The sequence below is a fragment of the Alligator sinensis genome, unplaced genomic scaffold (assembly GCF_000455745.1).
Source record: "Alligator sinensis unplaced genomic scaffold, ASM45574v1 scaffold19_1, whole genome shotgun sequence".
NCBI classification, from domain to species: domain Eukaryota; kingdom Metazoa; phylum Chordata; order Crocodylia; family Alligatoridae; genus Alligator; species Alligator sinensis.
In genome coordinates, this window is record NW_005841916.1 from 2,520,401 (window position 1) to 2,547,570 (window position 27,170).

Consider the following 27,170-nt stretch of genomic DNA (forward strand, 5'->3'; position numbering starts at 1 on the left):
TGTGGTGGGGGTTCTGCCTGCTCATTGCGACTTTGCATTCATTTTGTGGGCTGGCATGACAGCCATCCAAGAGGGGTCTGCATGACTCCTCTGTTGAACAGCATCTATGAACTAGGTTTAGCAGCCTGCAGAGGCTCAGCCACTGCCTTTATTTATTAACCAGCTGCCAAGCGCAAAGGAAGCATTTGCAGGCTACTTTGGAAAAGAGAATTCTATTCCAACAGGACTCGGGGCTTGGCTGCCAGAGCCATGCTGATGCAATGTAACTGCACCAGCATAAGACTGCTCAAATTAGCAGCTTCAAAAATACAAGCTGGCCCTATGGCACATGTGCCAATGAAATCAGCATTCACATTGGATTGCTGTCTGTCAGGCCCGTCTACACATGCAAGTAAAGACGCAATAGGACCTCACGTGCGATCCCCACAATCATGCCTCCTGCCATGCCATACATGATTTGCAGGAGGCATGGTTGTGGGGAGATCCCATCACACTTTACCTCCAGTACAGGTGGAGCCTGGGATCACAATCCCAGGTTCCCCCTGCACTGGTTCCTATAGCTGTGTTCCTGCTTGCCTCTGTTGTGAGCCCTACAGCTGACGTGGGCTGTGGGAGTCCCAGCAGGGGCAGTGAGGAGAACGCTGCCACCACTGTGAGCCTCCAGAGCTGCAAGGTTCACAGTGGGGCAGTGTTCGCTCCCTGCAAGCCCCGCAGCTCAGGTTCACAGCACCAGCAGCGTTCTTCCAGCTGCCACTGCTACAAGTCCTGCAGCAGCGTGCGCTGCAGGGCTCACAGCAGGGGCAGTGCATGAAGCGCTGCAGTCACTGCAGGCCCTGCACCTGGAAGCCAGCACCTTTTGTGGAATAACTTTGTAGCTTAGTGCTTATTTTATCATGCCATTAATTTGTTGAACGTGTAACCGGGTCACAGCTTAAGGGGCAATTACCCGGTTAATCACATCCACAATGTAATGTGTCGAGGGGGCCTCAGACTAAGCATCTGACCATCATGTAAGATGTTGGCTTCCAAGTGAGACCCACCATGGTCTGCCATGGGCACAAGGCTGTGTGAACTCCGAGCAAGTCTGGTAAGTAGTGTCAGCCAGAAGAAGGGGAGGAAATCTGAAAGTGTCAGAACATCTTTTTTGCCCTTTTTAAAACAAATCTTGGGCTGTTTTTTATGTAAAAAGTGGTCTAGGTTAAAAAATGGTTAAAGGGTTAAATGACCTGAAAATTGAACAAAGCATTATCTTTGGGGTCAAATAGTTTCTAGGTTTCACAGAAAAAAATCTTTTTGCCAGGGAAAACCAAAAACTCCCAGTGCCACTGGACCAAGCTGGATTGTCACCAGTATTTTTGGTTTGGCCACAAAATCAATTCTCCCCTTTTCCTGCTAGCACTGTGACCCATTCCCTGCTGGGCACCAGCCATTTGTCTGTGCCCAAAGGTGATTTTTGTACTGAGAAATTTCAGAAAAAGCTCTTCAGGTGTCTGAGGAATGGGGAGTGGAGAGAGCGTGAGTTTCATTTTCCTTTTCAAAATAAGTTTAGTCACGCAGTCTTTATAGAGAGCTGTTGTAAAAAAAATGATCGACATTTGAAACTCAACAAGGGCATGGACTTCACCCAGGACCACAAAAACCATTGCTGGTTTCACATGGGAGGGTGGGATATTCACCATTAGAAAGTTGGGTAGCAGGCGTGCACTCTAGCTCTGCAACCTGAGATGCACTTCACAATTTATGTGCCACCTTTAAATATTCCCAGCAGGGAACTACGGCACTCCTTTTCCTTAGACATGGCTTTGTTCCCATGCCCCACTGAGCTTGTAAATCCAACAGGGAAAGAAGAAAATTGGTATAACAGTTTTAAAGAAAAGAATTCTTCAAATGGTAAGTTGAAGCTGATTTGCTGGCACAGAGCTGCCTGTTTTGGCAGCAGGGCCTCAGTGATGGGGCAGTTCTTCTTTCTGTGGTTGAAGAGATGTCCTTTTGTGCTTCAAGGTTGCACTTGTGTTATTCACTGTTTGGAAGCTAGCAGGGTGCATGCTATTGGAAAAAGACAACTGGACCCCAGCTGTAGTTGGGCACGGGGGTTTTGGATGCTGGGAACATGTCTTGCATGAGAGTGTGCTGAGAGCAGGGGCTGTATTGGGCACATGTGTTGGATCGGATGGAAAGTTCTCAGAACCATCTCACCTGCCTTTGGATGGCAAGTACCACTCACCTCTCCCTTCTTCCCAATCTCGCTGTATGCCTCACCCATCTTGTCCTTCTGCAGAGACTGGCACCCAAAGTCAGAGAACAGCATTAGTAGTGCAAGAAGCCAAGCCACCCTCTTGCTAACACCACATACACCATACTGCATCCCCTGAAATCCACTGCTGCTTCTCTCAGTTCCACTCCTAATTGTTTTCCTTTTGCCCTGGCTCAGACTACTGACTCCAGACTGACTACGAAATAGGCTGCATGCGGGTGACCCAGTGAATACAGAGCACAGCTTAATCTGGATGAGCCATCGATTCTACCAACACCTCATCCCTTACCACCAATGGCAGCAACCTCCTCTAGCAAATCCTGGACAGTTTCCACGCCCGTCCCTCTGTTATGCTGTAGTGATCAGCTATGCTGCCTCAGCTCTTGGGCATGTGTGTGGATGGCAGCCAATTTAGAGGGAACTGAAGCTGAAAACAAGGTACAGGGCACAGCTAAGGGCCCAAAAGGCTGGAGAAAAAGGGACCCGTGTAGTAGGCTGGGGATGGAGGCAGGTGGTTATTTTCTGTGGGCCCCAAGAAGGGGCTGCTCGCATGCCCTGCTGTGAATCAAACCTTTAAGAACCCCAGTGGTGCTGTAGGCACTGCTGGGGTTAGCAGAGACTCCTCTGCTGCCAACTCTAGCAGACCTTGCCTACTCCTGGCTGCTGCCTTCAGGTCAGTTAGAGTTAAGAGGTGACAGGGAAGCAGCTTGTTTTAAACGTACAGCTATTGGCGCTGGAGTGCTCTGCTGGGAGCAGATGCACAGAGCAGTGATCCTTCCCACCAGCTGAGGGAAGACCAACTTATTCAGGTCTCATGGCTTGTGTGTTCAGTAGGTAGGTCTGACTGACTTAGGGACAGAGAGATGACAGAGCACATCAGAAACCTGTCTTGCCCTAGCATCGGAACAGCTGCTTCCTTCCCCCTGTAAGAACATAGGAGATGCCATAGTGGGTCACACCCCAGGTCCAATATAAGCCCAGAATCCTTTATTCAACAGTGGCAGAGCTGACGGCAAGGCAAAGGGTGTGTAAGCAGAGCCCAGCCAGGCAGATTTTTCCCCCTGCCACTTTTCCCTTACAGCTTCCAGCATTTAGAGACCTAGAAAGTCCTCATTTGGAGGTTGCAGCTGTAACTATAAGAACCACTGCTGGGCCTATCCTGTGTGTATTTATTTGTATGATCCTCTTTTCAACAGGGTTATAGGTGTCAGCAGCAACATAGCAACACAGAGGGATGCACAGGGGCAGTGGCAATGCACAGTTGCTGCTTCACCGCCAGCACAACTTTAAATCACGACTGTGGTTGCCAGCAGCAGCTGTTTTTTACCTCCTTCCCCCTATCCTCCAAGCCAGTGCCTGGTGCAGCTACCCCCATTGCTCTGCCCTACTTTTGCTACTGACTGCCAACCTCTCTGGTATCTCATGGCAATGAGTTCCACAAGTTAAGTACATACTGTGTAGAAAAGAACTTGCTTTTGTTGGTTTTAAACCTGCTTCCTAATAATTCCTTTGCATGTCCTCCCCTTGTTCTGTCAGCATGAGCCATGCAGCTACTCCTCGCTTAACGTTGTAGTTACATTCTTGAAAAACGCGACTTTAAGCGAAACAATATTAAGCAAATCCAATTATGTCACAGTAGTTACCTACCAGCAGGCAGCGGCCAAACAATGTTATAACTGAACATTGCACGACTTATTAAATGAGTATGTTCTATAATAGATCAGCAACATAATAACAAAACAGTGTTAACCAGGATGATGTTAAGTGAGAAGTACCTGCAGTAAATCCTTATGCGTTTTCTCCTTTCCATTCATTCTTTCCTAGGCCTCTATTCTCTCCCCCTTCTTTTGTTTTTCTCTAAGCTGAAAAATCCTGGCCTACTTGGGCTCTCCACACACACAAGCTTCTCCACGCCTCTGTTCGTCCTGCCTGCCCATCTCTGTACCCTTTCTAGTTCTGCTATGTTCTCTGGGAGACCACAACTGCACCCCCACCTCCATAATGAATCACAGTCCCCCGCTTTCACTCAAGTTGCTCAGAAAGCTTATGACAGACATTGCATTGGCCAAACCCAGCTCAATGAGCCCTATATATGTTTCATTCAGAAAAGTGCATTTGATCTCGCTGTCCAGGGCAGGCTCCTCAAGGACCCTGTCTGTCTTCCTGGAAGCTCCCTGCATCTTCTTGATGAAACTTGATGATCTCTTGGCAATTTCTGTCCATGTCACTGAGCCAATGCAGGGGTGGGAGAGGAGGCTTCCAGCTCACAAGGGAAACTTTGGCCCCATTTGGACTTAAGTGGAATTTCCATTTCCCATGCAAGGAAGTCTGATTTTCAGCTACTCTTCCCCCCTGCCCTGACCCCGGCAGCAACTCCATTTACTCACCGTGTAGAGAGGGTCACGAGGATTCTTTCTTCTTTGCTGTAAAACAAAAGGAAAAGCTGTCTGTGTCAGGTAATCAGCATCTTTTCCCTCCAAGACATGGGGCTGAGTGCTATCATGGTCTATGGCTGTGTATTGGAGACTGTCTGTGCATCCTAGACATGAAGTGTACACCCTTTACTGCCCTTCCCTGCCCACTGATCTCCAGCCTGGAGTGTGTTTGCACGTGGGCTGAAGGGCTGCTGCTGCTCCAGCGGTTTCTTTGTTTGTGCTCATGGAGCCCAGCTCTTCCTCTCTCCATGGGGCTGCTGGCCTCGTAGGCAAGCCCTGAAGTACTCAGAGGTCGTCCCCTCCCTCTTCCTCCCCAGAAGCAATGAGAGCAGTCATTTGGGCTGTTACTTCAATTCGCTGGCACTTGTTTCACAGCATCACATCCAGAGACGCCCACTTGGTCCTTGCCCTGCCCCACATCCGCTGGGTGTCACTTCCCATTCAAAGTAGTTGCAAGCTCTTAAGGGGCAAGTGGAAAAGATCAAAGGGGTAGCTTTCATTCTCTGCATCAAAGCTGCCAGCCATGCTGTGGTTAGGACAGCTCCATCTCCAGCCAAAGGCACCTGATGCTTGGCAGAGAATGAAGGGTGCCAAGTACCCTCTGGAATAAAAGCAGATGCCAGAGAGCATAGACTTACTGCAAAGGGAGACTTGTTAGGCCATCTCTACAGGAAAAGTTTCTGCCATCCTTGCTGTCAGATTGGGGAGGGGAGGAAGGGTAGCAGAAGGGGAAAAATGTTCTGCTGCCTTAACCCATTTACTGTGGAAACAGCTAGAACCAGCAAGTGAGCTTATGCCAGTGCCCCTGGCCAGCAGAAGCAGCTCTGCCATTAATGCAACTTCACCTGCCTCACTATCCACACAAGAGCTGTTGCTGATTCAGCCATTAGTTGCAAGAGAATCCTTCCTTCCCATGTGACATAACTGTGCCAGCAAAGGTTTACTGTAGTCCCACCTAGGTGAGGCCCGGTCAGCCTTGGCAAGGGTTGGACCCATCATTTCCACAGCCAAGTCGGTGTCTAGTCCCCCTTTACGCACATCAGCTCCAGCCACCCAGCAACAGTCTACCAGGGGCTAGAGCCTGCTTGCACTATTTGCATATGACTCCTACAGGGAAGCTGCCTCCTGAGGCTCCATACAACCACTGCACTGGGGACAAGTCGCCACTACGTAGCTGTGCACACCAGATCCTGCTGGTGCATGGCTGGATCTGGCAGCCAGGTGGCTAGATTGGGCCCATGGACTGACCTCACACCACTCATCCAGCCTACGGGGCCAGAAGGTTGGGTGCCACTGGCTCACAGTAACCAACACCAGTGTGAGAGACTCTACGCAGGGAGGACTGAGACCAGCAAGAGGGAGCCCTATGTAAATAGACAGCAGCAGGGTCATATCCCAGGATCTGCTACTTAAACAAGTCGGGACCTTTTGCCTGTGACTTGAGCAAGACAAGGCAAGTCTCTGCTAAGCTGCATGAAGGCTTCTGCCCTTTTAGCCAGCAAGTGGCTCACCAGCAGGCCCCTGCATACACATGTAGGCGAGGCTCATGCCCCCACCAGCCGGTGGCAGAGGACAATAGTGCCACATACAGACAGCTGAGAAGAGGTTAAACACGAAAGGAAGAGAACAAAATGCATGAGGGGAAGTTACCTGATTTTTCCCTCCTAGCTCAGGGTCACCACCTCGCTTAGCCCCCAGAGCATCATATTCATCTCTGCGTGCATGAGACAATTGCTGAAATAATAAGGCAGAATCAGCATTGGAAAAATCAGTTGCTGGCTTAGGGAGAGCAGGGAAGGCAGCACTGATTTGATAGCCTGTGAGAGACAACAGTTAATAGATTAAAAATAATTTTCCTATTTATTTAAGAAAAATAATTTGACAACGCTAACAAAAAACAGCTACCACAATTGTTGATCTGAGACATAAGAGACTGATCTTTTAGCCATAAACCACTGGGTTAAATGACAAGCACTGTTACCCGAAGGAGAGTTACGGCTTTTACCCTTTGCCTGTGATGGTCAGAGGTGTACACACGCAGTCACAGATTTTTTTTCTACAACAATTAGGCTGGCTTTGCAATAGGTAAACAAGGAAACACTCTCTCTGACCTTATTCTTGATGGGGATTTGCCACCTTCAAAAGATGGCAGATCAGAGCATGTGTGTGTATGTACTTTATCAGGACAACATCTGATATGCAAGACATGGGCTACAGAATTTCCTGATCTACCCTCCATAAGAAGGAAAGATTCAAACAACATTGAAAGGATAGCAAAAATAAAAACCGAGAGAGAAATACTTTTCATATGTTGCAGTTAGACTATGGGATTCATCACCACAGGATGTGGTTGAGGTAAAAAAAAAAGAGGGGAGAAAGGGTGTGGGGACCAGATATGTTTAATAAGATTATCCAGAGTTGTTGCACTTAATGATAAAAGGACTATTGGAAGGGATATGAAACATCCTGGCCTCCAACCAGCTTCTAATTATTCAGGGTCTGGAAGGCAGATTCTCATGTGTGCTCACAATGGGGTTTCTTGCAGTGTCTTCTGATGTACATGTTGTGCTCAGTGGGTCTGGGTTCAATTCTGCAATGCCATTCCCCACAGTTCAGGATGTGCACACAGTGAAGTTCATGAACAGAACAATGAACCCATGCTCTTCACAAGCCGGATGAGACTAAGTCCTGTTAGTGACAGAGAAGGGCTGCAATCCTGTAAAGTCAGGGCTACTCCGATCCAGAAATCAAAATTCTGACCCAAGTCAGATCAAAAGTCTGAGGATGGACAAGCGCTATTTCTGGGGTTCAGTGCTGACCTTGCTCAGATCCCCAGCCTCATACTCTCTCTGGCTTCCTCATTCATCCAAGAGGGAAAGATTTCTTAAGGTAATATCTTTTATTGGACCTGCTATGCAGTTGGCAGAGAGTTAGACAAGCTTTTGAATGCAAGACCTGATGAAAAATATTTTGCAATTGAAAGTTTGTCTAACTCTATCCCAACTACACAGTTGGTCCAAGAAAAGATATCACCTTAAGAAATCCTTGCCTCTCGCATAATTTCTGGACCATCCCAGTTACAATACGACTCTTACACTACCATTCATCCAAGACAGTGGTCTCCAACCTTTTTGGGTAGGAGATCAGTTTTTAAATTAAAAAAGCAACCCAAGATCTACCCTGTGCCGCCTCCCCCTACCTCCGCAGGTCAGTCTGTGGGGAGGGGAGGCAGAGGGACAAAAAATTGAGTGCATCTCCCCTCCCCCCACCCCCAGCAGGTAAGTCTGTGGGGGAAGAGGAAGGGAAAGGGAAAGGGAAAGGAAAAGGACGGGGGGGCCCCAGCAGTGAGGGAGGGAGTCAGGCACAGGCAGGAGCAGGGGCTGGGGCTGCAGGGAGTGGGCCTGGCTGAGCCACATGCCCCCGAAGGCCTCCACTTGTTCTCCAGCCCCTGCTCCTGCCTGTACCCCGCTCCCTCCCTCACCGCTGGGGCCTCCATCTGCCCCTCCCCCTCCCATAGCAGCGAGTGAGGGTGGAGCAGGGGCAGGCCTTGCACAGCTGGGGTGGGTGCAGGATGGTGCTGTGAGCAGCTCGTCCGAGTGGCGTGTGCCCCCGGATCTGCACATGGGGTGGGGTGGGGTGGGGTGGTGCCAGGCTCTTCCTGGCATGACTTTGGGCTGGGCGGCAGCAGCACCATCAGGAGCAGGGCTGGGGGGGGTTGTGTTCAGGCACCCAAAAATTCGCTGTAGCCTCCCCAACCCCTCCCAGTGCTGCTGCTGCTCCCCAGCCTGAGAGCTGCGTGCACCTCCCCCCCCATCCCTGGACTCCCGGCTGAGCCGCTTGCGGCTCTGTCCTGCACCTGCCCCAACTGTGCAGGACCTGCCCTTGCTCCATTCCCTCACTCACCATGGTACACGCACTCCTCCCCAACCCTGCTGCAGCAGCCAGAAGCCCATGACTGGGCTGCCTTGTGGACTTACCTCTGCCCCTGTGGCCTCCACCAGGGTCCCCCCCCATCCCTGGACTCCCGGCTGAGCCGCTTGCGGCTCTGTCCTGCACCTGCCCCAACTGTGCAGGACCTGCCCTTGCTCCATTCCCTCACTCACCATGGTACACGCACTCCTCCCCAACCCTGCTGCAGCAGCCAGAAGCCCATGACTGGGCTGCCTTGTGGACTTACCTCTGCCCCTGTGGCCTCCACCAGGGGCATGTGGCCCCTAGGCCTCCACCAGGGTGCATGCAGTGCAGGAACCACCCCACGCCCCTGGATAAGCTGTCCGGGCTCCAACCTCCCCCAGCCCAGCCGAGGCCCCACTCGCCCCTGCCCCACTCCCTCCCTCACTGCAGGGCAGGAGGGTGCATCACCTCATTCACCTGGCCCGACCCCGGTGGCAGGCAGCGCAGCTCAGCCCAGCCATGCATGTTCTGCCCTGGCTGCTCCGCACATGCATCCTGTTGCTCCCAATTGCGGAGCCTCTGACAGTCCATCTCGGTCTAGGGGGCTGAACACATGCGTGCTCAGCCCCCCAGACCGAGATCAACTGTCAGAGGCTCTGCAATCGAGTAGTCAATCGAAATCGACCAGTTGGTAACCACCAATCCAAGACCTTCACCCTCTTGGACTTTTCAGAAGAGGGGGCTGGCTCAGGAACTGTACAGGTCTGGATGCGTCATCTCTGGGAGGGGGCCAGCAGGGACAAACTGCTGCCCTCAGCAAGGTGATCGGGCCAATCACCGTGTCTTAGAAGACCTAGCTGCCAAGAAGCCAGATGTGGGAAGGGAGTTGCACACTCCTCACCCAAAAGCAGAGCAGTAAGAAGGGGCCCTGTAGAGGCAGCAGGTGCTAGGGAATAGGGTGGTGGGAGAGGGCCAGAGTGGCAGGCTAACATGTTGGAATGAGATTTCTACCATTATGGTCAGGGTTCCTGGTTCCACTGGCTGGCGTGAGGTAAAACTCCAACCTCAATGCTGCAGCTAACTGAAGTCAGACACCACTATAGAAGCAAGTCTCCACTGATTGGTTCTGAACTGAAGCAAATGGAGGAGTTATGATGATCTCAAGTCAGTGATCTCTTACCTGAGTAGCAGGTTAAAGCATTGGTAGATGCTTTAACCATGATTTTTTCCTGTAGCTGTTTCATGCTTTCCTGGGTTAATTAAGCAAAGGTGATGCAACGCTCACTCTTTCTTCCCCTTCCCAGGAGCTTACTATACTAGTACCCTGGCACAGTTGGCTGGAAATCAGCTGTGTCGCTGGCCGAGCAGTACTGTGCCACAAAACACGAGCAGTAGTGAGATAAATTGTCAGATGAAAAACGTAGAGACCTATAGCTAAATGATCAGCCAGCGTGAGCTCGTCTTTTTAGCTGAGATTATAAGCCTTAACCAAATTTCCTCGTTTCTGAAAAGGTAAATTAATGCAATTTTAGTCTATCTAGAAGCCCCTTGCTCCAGAGATCATTAGCATCTTGCAATATTAAAAAAATAATCTTAACTTATTAGCAAAAAGTTGTACTATAAAATTTACAGTATAATTTTGTATCTGCAAAATTGTACAAGTAAATACTGTGCAATTACCTGTACAGTAATTGTTACTGTAGTATCCCCATTATAAATTAATTGTTGTAGGCAACTACTAGAGTCACTTTTGGAAGGGGAGCTGCCAGACCTGGTTCCGGACAAACAGAAAATCTATAGCAAATTCCTTTCCCTGTGCATATTTATTTCATTGCTAATAAATATTTTAGGGGAAGTTCTCATTCAACTTAAAACAAAGCATTCTGGATCTCCATCTTCCAGGCCTTAACACACCAGCTTCTGCTCACCCACTCCAGTTGTCCCCCTGAAAACCTGCAGGTGACCTACTCAAGTCCTGTTTAAGTAAAAACTCCCTGGTGTAGAAGTATTGCAGGATCAGGCCCTCTATGGAGAGAAGCCCATGCACCTGATGGTTGTGTCACAGAAAGCAACCTATCCGATCCGTGCACGCATCCAGAGCACGGTTCTAGACAGGACTGAATTCTCAAGAGCTCAGAGGGCACCTCCTGTGCTTCAATGGAGCAAAGCCTTAAACTGGAGATTTCACATCTTCTGGTGGCTTCTTTACCTGGGAGTACAAGAGGTACTCCCAGGCTGAGCTGTTAGCTTGTCTCAGCTGGCAGTCCCACCTCCTTGCACTTGTGATTCCTCATCTGGCTTGCAGGAAAGCCAGCTTGCTCAGAGAGCTGGAGCCAAGGTGGCCTGGCTCAAGTCATACGTTTAAAAAGAGATGTTGTAATCACTTACATTGTACACTTCACCCTGGCCTGGCAGCCCTTGCGATTCAGGGGTTCTGGTGAACTGAAAGAGAGAGAAGGCAGAGTGAGCACACAGTCATGGCATCTCTATGCACGGCTACCCCCACCCTAACTCGCTATGTCAGGGGCTTGCAGCCAAGTAGCCTGCAACACTTCCAGTGCTACCAGGAGTTTTCCATTGCCCCTCTTTGGCTTCTCAAAGGAACAATACAGGTCACAGACCTGCCAATAAAAGATGTCCTTGGCAGGTTGATGGCTGGACAGGCCATTTAACCCAAGAGTCACTGCATTTAACCCAAATCCTACTATTTACAGTCTCATCACTGAACCTTGCCAAATCTGTATTCTTCCACTATTTAAAATGAAATACCACTATAGAGAGAGAGATCAGTTGGGCAATGTTTATTAATATATTTACAAGTTTAAAGCAAATCTGGAAGCCTACCAGTGCCTCTATCATCATCAAAAATGAATTCTAAATATCTATGCACATTGGCATTTGCTTTTTTTTTTTTTTTTAATTATAGAAAAATCAGAGTTATTCCTCCCCACTTCACTCACCAGGGTGTGGGGTGCTGAGCAGCACTGACATGCCAGTGCCCTGCCCCTGACTCCCAACCCACAGCCCCAGCAGTGCCCCTCACTCTTGACCTGCAGCCCCTGCCTGCTCTGCACTAGCTCACTCCCAGCACCAGGACATGGGTCCAGCTGCAGCTGTCCCACCCGCTCTGAGCTTTGTGGCTCTGAGCAGTGCCAGCTGTAGCTGTTTTGATCCCTGTGCCCAGGCCACAGTGATCCCCATGCCGTTCCTGGGGAAGCCCTCAACTGGGGCTCAGGGGCTGGGCTGGGAAGCCCCTTCCCACCTAGGCTGGCCTTCCCCTACACAGGCTGCTGTAGTGGGGCAGGGGGGCTCTAAGCCTGGCTCTGGCATCCTCTCCTAACCGAAGCTATCCTCCACCCCTGACCCCATCTCACTCACTCACTCGCCCCTGCTGCCACCTCCAATCCTCCCCGCAGCCCATTACACACCAAAATGGTTCCTGGAACCAAGAGCCCAGATAGGCTGGGGCTGCATATCACAGCACTGGTTTGGGCATGGGGCAGGGCTGCAGTGTGGCGGTTGCCCCTGCAGCCTCAGCTTCCACCAGCAGGTCCTTTCCCATCCCGTTTGGCAGCTGTGGGGTTTGTGGGTGGAGGTGTGGGTTGGTGGGTGGGCTGTGGGAGGCGTGTGTGTGTGTGGTGGGGGGGCTGCTCAGGAGGGGTGGGTCCCCACGCATGGTGCACAGCCTGCTCTGCAGCAGCAGCTGCAGCCATCACTTCTACTGGCAGAGCCATGACCTGTGCTGCCTGTACGACATGGCACCGCACCAAACCAGCCCACTTGCGTGCACCCTCAGTTAGAACTGAGCCACTTCTGCTGTCACCCACGGCTCCAGCACCCCATGTAGGGGTTGGGTCCTGCCTGCATGGAACCAGCCCACCCCTAAGGCTTGCGGGGCACATGAAGGCAGGACCTGGCCCAACATTAAGGTGCACAGCCCCTGCATGCGGTGCCAGGGACCCGGGTGACAGTAAGAGCAGCCCGGTTCTGGCCCAGGGTACGCACAAGCAGGGCGACCTGGCACAGCACCACGTTGCACAGGTGGCACGGGTCAGATACCAGGATTTCCCAGTATCAAAAATTAGAGCTGCAAATATGCAGCACAGGGAACTTGCTTTTTGTTCCCAGCATGCCTCTTGCAGCATCTCAAACTGCTTTGAGACACTGCAAGAGGCACGTGTGCGCTTGTCTGGACTCACCCTTCCAAGAACGATTTAGGTCAGTATTTTCAAAGGCATATGCCTACAACCTATTTACCTCCCCAACTCTGAACTGGTGCCATGACAACAGGCACATCTGTCTCTCATTTCCTCCTCTCAGACAGCACCTTATCTGCTCCCCCTGGCTTATTGCTATTATGTTATATAAAAGTTTGGCTAACCACACATATTGCAGCAGGTAGAGGACTTTCCAGTTCTTAGGGGTAACAGCCACTTTCAGCACCTCCTGAAAACAATGTGCACACACTGCCATTCTTTAAATCAACCTGCAGAGCTTCCAATGGGATTTAACCTTAGGCTTAGAATAAATTTATCTTATATTAGTTGTCTGCTTTCAAGGAGTTCTGGGTTGGGAACCACCAGCGCCCAGTTCATGCACTCTGTCTCCACATCCAGTTGCACCAGGTTCACAAAATCCTTCTCAGAGGTTCTCCAAGTCCTCCTTAATGATCACTCTCCCTCCCAACAGGTAGGAGGGTCCACAGCTCCCACAGTTAGGCACACTGTGCACCTTGTGAATATGTAGGTGGCTTTCCCCTCTGGCAGGTTCACAAAGGTTTCCAGTCCCAAAGCAGCAGTTTCACCTGCAGTCAGGGTCTATAATGGCAGCATAAAATCTTCTCTTTTTGCCACTGCTGAGTGTCATTCATTCCTTCTAAATTTTCTTTTCTTCTGATTTAGCGTTAGATCTACAACCCTGAGAGATTTGTGGGACACAGCACCTGCAGGGCTAGCTGCCCCTATACTACCTCCTGACACTTAGCCATAACCTGCAGGGATCATGGAGAAGTGAGGCAGACTTCCAGGCTCATTCAGTCCTTGGCTTCTGTGCTGGAGGCTGAGTGCAGCCAGTGCAGACTGTATCCATTATTCAGGAAAAACTGAAAGAGGGAGAACCATCAAAGAGGGACATGGTAGACAGATCCTTGCCCACATCAGAGAGGAAAATAACTTCCTCTTCCTTCTTATGGTGTGGATGTGTATGGTGGGAAGGAATTTGTATTTCTTTGCTTACAAATAGCCTCTTGGGTAGAACTGGACCAACAGCCATGAGATGGTGGTAAGATTCTGTCAGAGCTGCTTATTCCTCTCCTACTGAAACCTATGACCTTGAGGCACATAAGACTCCATACCCTCATCACCAGGCCTTTATTTGACCTCTGGAAATATTTTAACAGATTATAAGCTTGGCATTTCTCCCAAGAAATGTTTCATGGGCTGTTCCTGAATTAGCATTTTTTTATCCCTGTCCTTCTGGATGTAACTGAGAGACATGAGGAGAGCCACGCAAATGATTAGAGGACAGGAGAGCAGGCCTTATGAGGAGAGGCTGAGAGCCATGGAACTCTTCAGCCTGGAAAAGCGCAGGCTCAGGGGTGACTTGGTGGCAGCTTATAAGTACATAAGGGGTGTGCACTGGGAGAACGTCTGTTCACCAGGGCACCTTATGGGAAGACTAGGTCCAATGGTCACAAACTCCTGGAAGACCATTTTGGGCTGGACATAAGGAAAAACTTTACTGTCCGAGTCCCCAGGGCCTGGAACAGACTCCCCACAGAGGTGGTGTAGGTACCTACTCTGGATTCCTTTAAAAAAGGATTTGAATGCCTATCTTGCTGGGATCATTTGACAGGTGAGAGCTAGGCCAGAAAATAAACCTGCACATCCTAAGCTGGGGAAGGAAACAAGGTGTTTTGGGTCTACCATCTCCAATGCAGGTGTTGAATTCTGCAGGCGCCTAAATGTAAGAAATTTCACCATCACTCAGTGTCTCAGCTGGTATCTTTCTGATGCTCCTACCCCTATCTTGTGCTTTCCATGTCCTGATGATGAGATGGTGAGACTTAAAGGGAATATATACAGTTCCTTTTTATCACTCCATCAAGACTGGTAGCTGCAACACTCTGGGTGTCTACACATTCATTAATGCACTGTAGTTACTGCACATTAAGTTTAGTACTTGCATAACCAAGTACTAAATCAATGTGCAGTAACTGGCACCAGCACACGGCTTTTTACTGATCCTAACTGTGCAATAGCCTAATACTACTGCGCAATAACATATTAGCATGGGTTTTGCCCAGCATGCTGCTGTGCAGTGTTATTAGGCTACTGCACAGTTAGCATCTTGTGTAGATGCACTGTCTGTGTATGTGTGTAGGAAGAGAAGGGTTGGTTTATTTTTGAGCTCAGAAAATGAAATATATTCAAAAGGGCTCAAAGCCCTTTCAGAACAAACCTTTCCACAAGAGACATTAGAATCATGCTACCTTGCCTTCTCTCTCTAGCATCAACCCTTGAATACTGGGCTTATTCCTCTCCACCCTGTAGCTCAGTGTTCAACAAACTTCCTATTTGCAATGGTAATCAAGAATGTAAAATCATTCATGCTTTCAAGCCGTGCATCAGTCCAAGGAAACATGCTCCCCCAGATAGCATGCTCCCCCTGAACACATGATAAATAAGCACAAAGTGATCCAAACCTTTGAGGAGAGACAGTGCTGATTAGACTGACCTTAGCTTTCACAAAAAGGGCTGTAATAATGATCGCATAAATGAAGAGAAGCCCATCCAGTACGTAGCACAGGCGTGGGTCTGTCAGTCCCAGGGATGCTGCGTCTGAATAGAAATGCCACACGTTAATAAACAAGGTCACCTATATTACACAGCACATCCTATGCGTGCAATATGGTATTGCTGCCTTCTACTGAATCGAGTACAGTCTTGAACCTGTCTCCCACGTCTCAGAAGAATGTCTTACCCACCATGCTATAGGGTTGCTCTGGGCTGAGTCTCACTATCTCCATCTGAAGCAGTTTTCAGCATGACCAAGAGTATGAAGAAGTGAACACAAGCCAGAGAGACTATTGGCATGATGGTCAAGCCACTTACAGGAGACCCAGGTTCAAGTCTGTGTTCTGAGTCAAGCACGACAGATCTCAGACCTGGTTTCCATGCTGAGCTTTGTGACAAACTGGTCTTTGCTTTACCTAGGAAAACATGTACAGTTTTGAAAACAAAAAAAGTGCAGGACAGGAACACCATCTCCTGTCCTGCTCCCCTCAGAAACACAACAGAAGGTCTGACAGAGAAGCAGTCTTAAGAAATGGGCTGAGAAATTACCAAAGTCATACAATACAATTAGGATGACCAAAATGTACATCCCTCATCCCCATCACACAGCAGGCATCACTATTCTTGGACTCCAGCAGTTGCTATTAGAATCACAACTTCACCTCTCAAGGGGCTAGAGCTCAGCTAGTTGGCTCTGGATCCCAACCCGTTCAGGTCCAAAACTTTCAGCAGATGGAGGTCCAGAACTCTCTCTAAAGAGAAGGTTAGATCATAGTTACTTAAAAAATAGAGGTGTACTTTTTAGGAAGCATTGGAAGAAGTTAATAAAGGTCCCTTGACCTGCAGAATTAGATCAGATTAGCTAGAATAATTAAGGCCTGGGAAACTCATATACAAAGAGAGATTAATCAGCCTGCAATCTGTCCTGTGTGGTTCATAGTTACTGCCATACAAAGATAATGAATAAGTACTGCAGTTTCTATGAACCACACTATTTAATGCACTGCCAGGTGTTGTGCTGTTAGTATGAGGAGTGCGGCACAAGAATCTGCACAGAACAGAAAGTCCCATACACTGATCTTCATTCTGATCCCACATAGACCGTTTACTCTAAGACTAGTTCCTGTTATTATATTTTTGCAAATAATATTAGAGGGTCTTATACTCAAATAGGAAAGAAGTCTTCCTTCTGAAGGAGAAAAATGCCCAGTAACATAGCGGCAACTGATTTTTAGGAACTGTATACATAGGATTTGGGTAAAACATGGACAACCTCAGCATAAACACATCACCATGCAGTTATAAGTTCATGGGGCAGACATGATACAATAATTTGTTTTATGGCATGAGTATTTGTTGCTAATTGTGTTTAACTCAAGAATGTTACAGTGCAGCAATAACTTCATTGTTGTCCATAGTTAAGAATCAGCATTCTTAGGTTTTTACTGCATCTCCCTTGTCTGTTGGCTACCCGAAAATTTCCCTTATATCCCATTTTTATTTACATACAGAGTTTTACACAACCTTTTGTTCCATCTGCTACTAAGCTCCACTGTGTCTGCTTCTCTCCCAAAGACCTGAAAAAGGGTACCATGATGCCTTTTATTGCACCAAATATATGGTTGGGAAAGACTTAGACAAGCTTTTGGGTATCACCACAACAATTCTTGCCATTTGATTCAAAATATTTCACATGCGTAGAAACAAATGTACAAAGGCTAGTTAAGGAAATAAAGAGGTATAAGATCCTGACACTACATTTCTCGAATGTATTTCACAGATATGTCAAACACTTTACAAGGCACAACGCACCTCCTTGTGATGGGGGATTGTACCTATTTACATGCAGGAAAGTAGAGGCAGGCAACACAAGGTCACATGGCAAATCAACAGCAGAGCTAAGACTAGAACTATCATATCCACTTCCTTGACCAGACCACAGTGTGTCTGCAGGCTTAGCCCAAGGCGCATATTCTTTGCAACACAGTGCACTGTTTTGGATGGAGATAGCTGGTCACAGGGCTCCCCAAAAAAGTGACCCGTCTCAAACTCCCTTGGGCTTGGAGGAGAAAGAAACCTGATTCTTCCCCTTAGTACATCAATCCTCTATTTTTGTTTCTTGCTGATTAAACCCCATTTACTGTTGCCATCTCAGGCCACATCAAGTAACTCAACAACTTCTTGCTTCACTGTTAAAATCTAGTATGTTCCTCTAAGTCCCTGCTTCTCCAGTGGAACATGCCTCAACCCAGAAACATTATGCAAGTACTTGAATACCTGGGGCCACACTTGTATATTCAATAAAGCCCAGGGTGCCCATGATGGTGTATACATAACCACCAACTCCTTGGGGTAAACCAAGGGGTGTACTAGTAAGTTAGTTTTAATCTTTATACTGCTAGCATTTTCCAGCTTGCCCAACTAAGTGAATGCCCTACACAATAGTATGTAAGAGGATCCTGATTATAGGACAACCTTCCAGTAATTAGATTCCATATATGAAAAATTTATAAATTTGAGATAATTTTCCAGGTATAGAATCTAATTATTGGAGGTTTGTCTTGAATTTGTTCCCCTCCCACTGCTACAGCAGGGAAAATAAACCTGGGGGATCAAGTGCCCTCTGCCCTCCCAATTTCTTCCCACTGTAACCTCTTCCCCTGCCCTCTTTTATTGCTAGACCCTGTTCTTCCTGAAAACATGGAAGTGAAGGGCAAATTTGAAAACACTGCCATTGAAACAAGCATGTCTATAATAATCTAGTTCATCCAGCATTGATGCATTTTACCTTTTTTTAAACTGCTGCAAGTCTTAGCACAGGCTCTCCATAAACACACATCTAAATCAACTTCACAGTTGGTTTCCATTACTGAACACATGCCGCTTTTGGCAGCGATTTAATGATAAGCAATGTATTTAATGAGGTTTCTTTGTATGTAAATGTAAGATGAGCTGTTTTCCCAATGCTGACTCGGGGTGGGGCGGGAGAATCTCCTTATCTTACATTTGAATAAATATGGTATTATGTAAGTCCCCATCCTCCAAAGGGTTACCTGTGTCTGAGGAAAGAGACTTGAGCTCAGTGGTGGGTATCTTATTGAATATTGCTGCAGAACGCTGGCTAGGCTGTCACACAGGATACATTATAAGACTAAGATTAGAAAAAGCCCATAAATGGCAAAATGGTTCTTGGCATTTGTGTATTAGCTAGAAATAATATGTTTGTCAACTCCTTATATTTGTAATAGGGAAAGTGCCACTCAAAGATGCAAGGCTGGGTAGATTCATTTCAATCAGTATTTTTTTTTTTTTTAGTCAGACTGTCACGGGCAGGTCCACAGTAGGACGGCACAGCAAAGATACAGCTACACGCACACATGGGCTCAGTCCTGCTTGTAGATTCTGACTTGGTTTTACTGCCTTGAAAAATGTGATGCACCCATCTCTGGCAGATCCATAATCATGTGAGCAGCTGATAGTCCTAGAAGTAACCCTATTCCCTCCAGCAGGGCTATGGTCAGCGGTAAAGCTCTTGGAAGTGGAATCACTTTCTGTTCCATAACATGTACACCACCAGGCCCCAGCAATGACATTGCCAATGTTTGTGAGCGTGGGTATGCAGAGCTGGGCTCCAGATCACCGCGGCTGTCAGGCATGGACACTGCACAGCCCAGCTGACTGAACCCCATAAGACAGCAGCTCACAGAGAGCCCTCTCGTGACCCTATTGAAAGCTGCACTTCTGCATTATGCAGCTGGTGGCAAAAGACAAGTCACAGGGGAGAGTCAGGCCTGCTTTGTGTGTGGCATGTGGCCTGCCCTTCGAGCTGTCATGTGACAGGGCTCCACAGACACACTCTATGGGAGACCCATATCTTAAACATAAGTGCACATACACGGTACAGCTTGTGGTAAGTGCGGTCAATGCTAATCATATTAAATATCTATTTTGAAGTATTAAAAGGAAAAAAAAGTGCAAACCCTGTGCAGGCCTCCAAATGACTCCCCAGTTTGCAACTCTGCCTTCAGACTCCCACATCTGTATTGCTGTGATCTTCTGTCAAACATACATTTTTGTCTCTGATAAATTTGCAAAGTGGTAACGCCTTCAACTGTGCAGACGGCAGGCTCCTCCTTATACACGCTTCTTTTAAAAGATGTAATGCAACAAAAATTCTTGGTTTTTTAAGCCAGTGGTTCTCAACCTTTTTAGGTTCAAGACACCCCTAGATAGACTTGAGGCAGTCCTCTGAAAATGCCAGCTCTTCGTTTTCACTCTTTTTTGCCTAAAGAATAATGGAGCAGTTTTTTTGTTGAAAAGAATTTGGAAAAACCTCCGCTACGGGCTTCTATTTGAACTCTCTGGGCTTATCTTGTAAACCTACCAGTGCTAACATTGTGTGGTACCCCAGTTGAAAATCACTGTTTTAAGGTGCAATAAGTTAGCACTGGCTCTTTGTGGATGATAAGGCATCATCACAGCACAGACACCCAGTCCCACCCAAATACAAGGTAATTCTCACACAAACACTTTTACATTAAACCCAGATGCATTCCCTCTCACGAACACATGCACAGAGACTGAACCTTTAAAACAAATGTCAAAGTCTCAAAGATTAACAGGCCTTCATTTACTAAACCCCTCTCTATGAATTTTACCTTAAAATATCACAGGCATCCTCCTTTAATAGTCATTTTTTCCAGTAGTGCCCAAACATGGTCTCTGCTACCCCACTGAACAGAGGATTACATGACTTCCCAGTCCTCGGTTGTTTATAATTCTGCTACTGTGTCCAAGCAGTAAAGTTGCCACCCATTCAGTTTTCATTCAGATGGTCCAGAAATTGGGGAAGGTCTCTGTCCAGAGTGTGGTTGGACACCTGACTCAGATGCCCAGCATCCAAGAATTGGCCTGTCATAACATAGTGACTAGGATACAAGTGGGCTGAATTTACAACAACAGACAGGACTTGGGCTAGGTGTCAGTAATAACAATTGTTTATTTGCATATTAATTTCAGGTGAGGTGTCTAGGAATGGCTTCAGCAAAACAGTGGCTATCCTACCAACCAGGTGAATCCAAGTGTGGGAGAATCATGCTGTTAGAACATGGGCAAACCTGTGATGGCCTCAGTGGGATTAAGTCACAGCAATGATTGCTGGGACAGAGAATGAGGAACAGTTCAGTACTCCACCATACAACAGTATTATCCCCAACAGTGCTATCCTATGTTGGAGTTAGTTAGTTTACTGCAGTCTAATGCCAGTGCACATGTAGACAGTGACACTTTACTGAGAAGCTAATTAGTCCACTCTGCAGTAAAGTGTGTAAATGCACCCACTGTTATTTAGATTTATAGTCTACAACAGCTGTGGCCAACCTTTTTGGCAGGTGTGCCACAAATTAAACCCTGGCACCTCCCTGAGAGCCACCCTGCTCCCCACCCCCTCCATGATCTGCTGTGTACCATATACAGCAGCTGCCCTTGCCTTGCAGCTGTGCCCCAGGCTGCCCACCTGTGGTTTCCCAGATTACAGTGCAGCAACACAACTGTGCCCATTTTTTGCATTGTATGCACCTTGGGGGAAGGGGCTGTTCCTCATTCTCTGTCCCAACAATCACCTGCTGTGACCTTATCCCACTGAGGCCATCACAGCTTTGCCCATGTCAGACCCCATGTTCTAAACAGCATGATTCTCCCAAATTTGGATTATTATTGTTAGTAGTGGTAAATAATAATAACCCATCATCATCCCAGGTTACTCCTTAAGCTTTTCCTGGCCAGTCTGCAGTTTCCCTTAGCCATCACTAGTAGAGCTGGGTCCCTAGAGGCAGACCCACATACAGGAGCTTGCACATGAGCTTGCACATGAGCCTAAGACAGGTAGTAATAGTAATACTAGTGCTACTACCACTATTACTACTGGGTGCATTTACATGTGCAATTAATGTGATGCCATAAACTCCAAAGCAGTTTGAACCAGAGAAACTGCTCCCGGGCACAGCATCTACATGTGCACCTGGGACAGTAGCAATTTGAACTAGGACAGTAGCAATTTGAACTAGCCACCAGCTAGCTGGGCTGACCAAGCACAATCTATGCCCCCAATTAGTGTCTACACACATGTTTCAGCATAGTTACGTACTTCACCATAGGACAGTATTATCCCCAACAGTACTATCCTATGGTGGAGTTAATTAGTTTACTGCAGTCTAATGCCAGTGCACACGTAGACAGTGACACTTTACTGAGGAGACCCACGTACAAGAGCTTGCACACAAGCCCAAGACAAGTGTTCCCCAATTAGGAAGGCAGCAAGGTCAGGAAAAGCAAGCACTGGGTTGGGTGCTGGGGTGTTCCCATCTCTAATCCTGACTCCATCACTCACTCACTGCACAGCTTGGTGCAAGTCACTGCTTTTATTTCTCCTGTAGCTGCCCTACCTGCAAAATGGCGAAGGCTCCCTTACCTCATTGGGATGCAGTGCAGATCAAATCAATATCTAAACAGGGCTTTCAGTATGTAAAGCCTCCTATAAAATGGTCAGTGATCTTATGGGGGGCAGCATGCAGACATTTGTGAGCCATTGGCCTAAAGGCTGGCAGAGGCTGGCAAGGCAGAGGGAGGAAGGAGATAGGACAAGAGACATGGTAAATAGGCAGGAGAGATGGGAGTCACGGCTTTGGGGCAAGAAGCTGCTCTTTACACTGTGCTTAAGACAGATTCCTCCCATCTTACCTAGAGCCCTGGGAAAACTCTACCCAGTCCCTTCCCAAACGGAGGTTCATCTTCCTCCCCAATATAAAGTAGCCTGGCTCTCCATGCAGGTGTCAGCTGGGTTGGCCCCCTTTTTCCTCTTCTGCGTGTGCACTTGTTCCTGCTTCTGAGTCCCCTCCAACTGCGGATCTAAATACCACTCATTGGGTCCTCAACATCACAGCCTCTTACTCAGCATTTGTGCTCCACAGAGCAGGAGCAGGAGCAGCCACTGCCATTTTATAAAGAAAAACTGAAGGACCCACTTTCACTAAAGAGAGAACCAAAAAAGACAGTAACTGAAGGAAAGGAAACCCGTGGGCCTGAGAAAGAGAGAGGCCCATGCTAACGGTAGAAGAGAGCTCAGCAGTAAACCCTGGCCTGGAAAGAGCTGTCGCTCAGAGGCTGCTCGATGTGGTTACCCAGAGCAGTTTCAAACCCCTCCATTCAGGGCTGGCAGATGTGTCTTTTGAGTGCAAGGTTTCCTGTGCTATGTTGCAATCCCAGGGGCTTATCTCCCAGTCATCTACCAATCCGACAAACACGTGCAGCGCCCCCACTACTGGCATGGAGACAACCAGTGATGGAGTCTCTATAAGCAGCCTGATCCTTTTTCTAAAAAGAGCAACAGGTTTTTCTGCAAATGCTGCTCTCTGGAGTTGCTGGAGAACTGGTCAGCACTCACCACATTGAGCTCACTGATCTCAAGCTGTGCTTCTGAAGGAGAGGTGCTAGGCAAACTTCTCAAACTATTCACCTACAGCACACTAGAGACAAGGGCAGGTTCCTCTGACAGAAGCCACCATAGGATCTACAGCATCCACCCAGGCTGACAGATTTTATAGGCATCTCTGAAAGTCATGTTAAATTTGTGGAGCCTGGTTCTCTCTCTCAGATCAATAAGAGCCGTTGTGATGCAGCCGTTTCATTCCTGTAGCCTCAAAGGAAGCACAAAATTCAGTCCTCCAGGGGAGATGCTGAGCTGCCCTCCTCAAATACCCAGTCCACAGCAGACAGTGTTTATTCGGCTCCAATTCAGCAAAACTCATCCTTAACTTCAGGTTAAGTACCCACTAGGGCCCACACACACAATTCACAAACGCAGGGTCCTCATTTCGGATGCATTCTTTTGGAGCCAGGATGTTTTATGGAAGGGCAGAGCCACAAAAGCAGAAGCCCACAAAAAACATTTGAAGAATAAATCTGCTTTAAAGCCAGGAAAATGAATTACTGAATAATGTATTTTTCAAAAATTAACTGGGGGGCATGGTATGGGGAGGGGAAGGGGAGGAACAAAAGTGTCTGGACATGCAAGACAAATGAAGCCAAACAAGAGACAGAAAAAAAAAATGCATGCACTTTTTGGAAAGCTGAAAACGATTATTTTTTGTTGATATTTTCAAGAGAAAGTTTCTTACATTTAAAAAAAGTGGCAAGTTGTAAAAAGGGGTTAAAAAAAGAAAAAAAAGAAAAAGGAATTTGACCTAAAACACGTTTATTTAGTTTTCTATTCAACCGTCAAGGAAAAAAAGCCACACACCTGCACACCCCAACCCAGTAACTTGTACTTAGATAGCAAGTTATCTGCAAAGAGGGATTCTGTAGGCACACCCCCCCCTCCTCAACCTAGGTACCGTTGCTTGTACATTCAGGCCTGGATGGATAGTGACGGAGTCACTAGTTCTGGAATATTGGAACTAGTGCAATTCTATAGCGCCTTCTATTCAAGAAATGCAAATTCCCTTGCAAATTAAGGCTTGAAACACCTTTATAAAGCTAGTTTTACAAAACAAGAAAAACTGAAGTGCAGAAACTAAATCCAGTGTTTTCTAAAATGGTCACTATTTTGTATTTCTTTCTTCAGGCACTGTGGGGCTGACTTCCCCAACAGAGGCAGATACCCAAGCAACCTGTGGAAACTGCAGCTGGGCAGCACATCAGGTTCTATGGGAATAGACTTTCCAGAAGCTGAGCATCTGAAGTCTGACCCACCCAAAAGCAGTGACCAGCGCTGAGACTTTTAGTTACAAGTAACTTACCCAAAGATCACTCAGCACAAAAGCGGAAGAGCAGTCTCCCGACTTCCAGACATACAGTTCAGATACCTGCCCTGGCTTCCTTTCCTTTGGAAAGGATGCAAACAGAGAGGAGTTGTTCCCAAATACAGCTCAGCAGCGGAAAGAAAAAGTTTAAGTACAAACCAAACCAACAATTTCATCATTCACTAAAATGTCAAGCATTCAAGATGAAGCATCACGGGAGAATCTAGGGCTGAACAAACTTGGGGTGCACTCTCATGGGTGGGGTGGGTGGGAAGGATTGCTCCTTCAGTGTTGATGAATCAGTCAGAAGGAGAGAGAGCCAAGAAGGGATTTAGCGTAGAGGCTACCTACCATGCATATCAGAGCTGGTCAGTGGGCAAGTGCAGAACCACAATGGGTCTAGCAGACACTCCTAGGAAATGAAAAATGACTAATGCAAAAGGTAAGCAGCTGCTGTGTGCACCTGGGAGTGGAAGCTCAGGAGGTTCTCCCTGTCTGTATGCAAGGGCTACTAGTCTTTTCATGGACTGGTCACATCACGCAGCACAACCAGGGAGTTCCAAGGATTTCTTTCCAGGCTGGGTTTTCTGCTCTGCCTTTTCAAGCCAACTGCATCCTACAGCGAGTAAGCATGACCAAAAGCCATGGATGTTGCTGCAGTAGTTCTCTGCTTCCTGGCCGTTATTTGAGGGCAGAGGAGAAACCCTGTGCTTGCTACCAGCTGTGTCACTCCTTATGCAGTCCCAAACAGCCAAAGTGTAGCCTGGTTTATGCAGTTTTGCTGGCACCTCAGGCTTTAAAAATGAATAAACTGCAGCACCTGTGAGACAAATGATCTATCTTGACTAGGCAGGATACACAGATAAAAAAAAATATGGGCATTGGGCCTCAGGAAGTGCTACATGAAAGATATAGGAAGCTACGGTTTGCTCCATTTGGGGTCACTGGGGTGCAGTTCCTAAGGTCCTGGTAAGCTCTTGACACTGCAGTGTTTAGGCATCCTTAAAGTTGGCACTGATGGGAGCACACAAAATAACAAAGGATTATTTTTTACTTGTGAGGGGTAAAGCAGGTTCCAGGGAAGGGAAATACAGTAGCTCCGTTCATCCATGTGTAGGTTCACGGCAATCTCCATGGAGATCAGAGTCCTTCCTAGCACAGAAAAGACTATACACACTTTTCTAAAAGTGCAGCATATGGTTAGAGAAGCTGCTAAAAAGGGGATAGCACATGTGAGCGAGAGAAAAGGGAAAAAATAAAATCACCTGCCTTCCCAGAAGCCCTCTGAGCAGGGGAAAGGATATTAACTGTTCATGTACCCTAACACATAGCATCCACCCTCATCGCTAAGCATCTCCTGACCCACTGTCAGAAGCAGAGCAGAGGAGGCATCTTGCTCATCTCTGGAAGGGGACTCCTAGCTTCATCAAAACAGTCAGTCATTCTCAGAAAAAGCAACTTCTTTCATTTCTCACTTTTGCAAGAACTCAGCTCAGAGGGCTTTCCTGAAGCAAAACCTGATGTGGGCTCCCAGTGACAAACTGAACACATGATGAAAGCAGAGCCCTCCTATCCAGGGACTTCCAACTGACATATGTAAGACATGTCACCGTTTTCAGTGCTTATAGGTGTATTTGAGCAGCTTGTTCCATTTCTGGTCTGAGCATAGGTCCTTGCCATCAACAATGGAAGAGACAATACAGGTTAAAACAGGTTCAAACCAGGATTGTTTAGCTAAGTCTAAACAAGTGTCTAGTTAAGTGTCCCGAGTGGCAGGAATTTTACCACTTCTAATTACTGCACAGGCTAACATTGTTACAGCCAAAAGCCCAGAAAAGAGATTGGACATGCCTGCATGTCTACATGTGCACTTTAGTGTGCAGTAACCTATTAGAGCATATTAGAGCATTGTGTCAAAAATCATGCTAATACTCTAATATGCAGTAAAATTAGGCTACTGTGCATTAAGCATCACTTAAAAAAGAGTGTGCTTTTGCTAGTGTGCATTAGGGCAGCCTAACGCGCATTTAGTTAGTACCTCACACTGGAGGTACTAAATGAAATGCTTGGTAGCAAAAGCGCATTAATGAACATCTAGATGCACCCACTGTGGAGTGAAGACAACCTACAGACTTTTAAGGGTGTAAACAGAAAGGGAAAGGACATGTTTAATTAGGGGTAATGGGAGGACATCAAGCAAGTCGGACTATAATATTCTTTATCAGAACAGCATCCTGGTTTAGTTCACTGTTGGACAAAATCACTCATGGGTGGTGGTGGAAGCCCCACAAAAAGAAGGGAATTTCATAACTAAACTAACCCCTTGCCACCAAAAACATAAAGGCCCTTAGCAATGGGCAGGGACTGCCTGGTGCAGCATTCAGCTCACTCCTGATGCTTAACATTACAGTATATGCATCAGTCCCAAGCTGGCATCTCCCACACCCCAACCTCTGTCTCCTAATACTCCTCATGTCAACACTGAGTGTACCTGCTCCCTAGTGATAAAGCAAACAGTGCTCAAGTATTGAGAACTGAGAAATATATTTAGCCCAGGCTTTTTGTTAGCAGCCTCAGCACAATAAAGAGTGGACTGAATGAGCCCCAGGAGACTGAGTAACTTTTTCATGTCTAGGAACGATCTCAAAAGAGCAGATCTGAGGCACAACAGCAGGGTGTTGAAACATGCTCTTCGGGCAGGGGAGAAAAGCAGGGCTTTGCTCTCTCTGCTTCTGAGAAAACGGTTCAGGGACTGGAACCCTCTGGCAGTCAAAGATTCGGTGTTCCCTCTCCTTCACTCAAGCCAAACTCAACTCTGATTGCCCCGGACATCCTCAGACTGAGGGCCACTCGGGACATTGCTCCAGTTCAGTCAGCCAAAACAATGCAAATAGGGGTTGAGGGACAGGTCCAGACACTGCAGCCACAAGAGTTTGTATATATGCTCTTTAGGGCCACAGAAGTCACTGGCCTGGAAGATGACATACGAGCAGGA

At 47.5% G+C, this 27,170-nt stretch overlaps 1 protein-coding gene across 1 annotated transcript in view; it reads right to left on the minus strand.

Moving 5' to 3' along the window:
- Nucleotides 1–27,170, minus strand: part of CD247 (CD247 molecule) — a 79,004-nt gene that overhangs the window by 3,176 nt on the left and 48,658 nt on the right. The window contains exons 2-6 of the mRNA XM_014517573.2: nt 15,319–15,422; nt 10,972–11,025; nt 6,340–6,423; nt 4,642–4,677; nt 2,225–2,281 (exon numbers count right to left, since the gene is read on the minus strand). Of these exons, the coding sequence (XP_014373059.1) occupies nt 2,225–2,281; nt 4,642–4,677; nt 6,340–6,423; nt 10,972–11,025; nt 15,319–15,422 (335 nt within the window). The remainder of the gene's footprint in view (nt 1–2,224; nt 2,282–4,641; nt 4,678–6,339; nt 6,424–10,971; nt 11,026–15,318; nt 15,423–27,170) is intronic.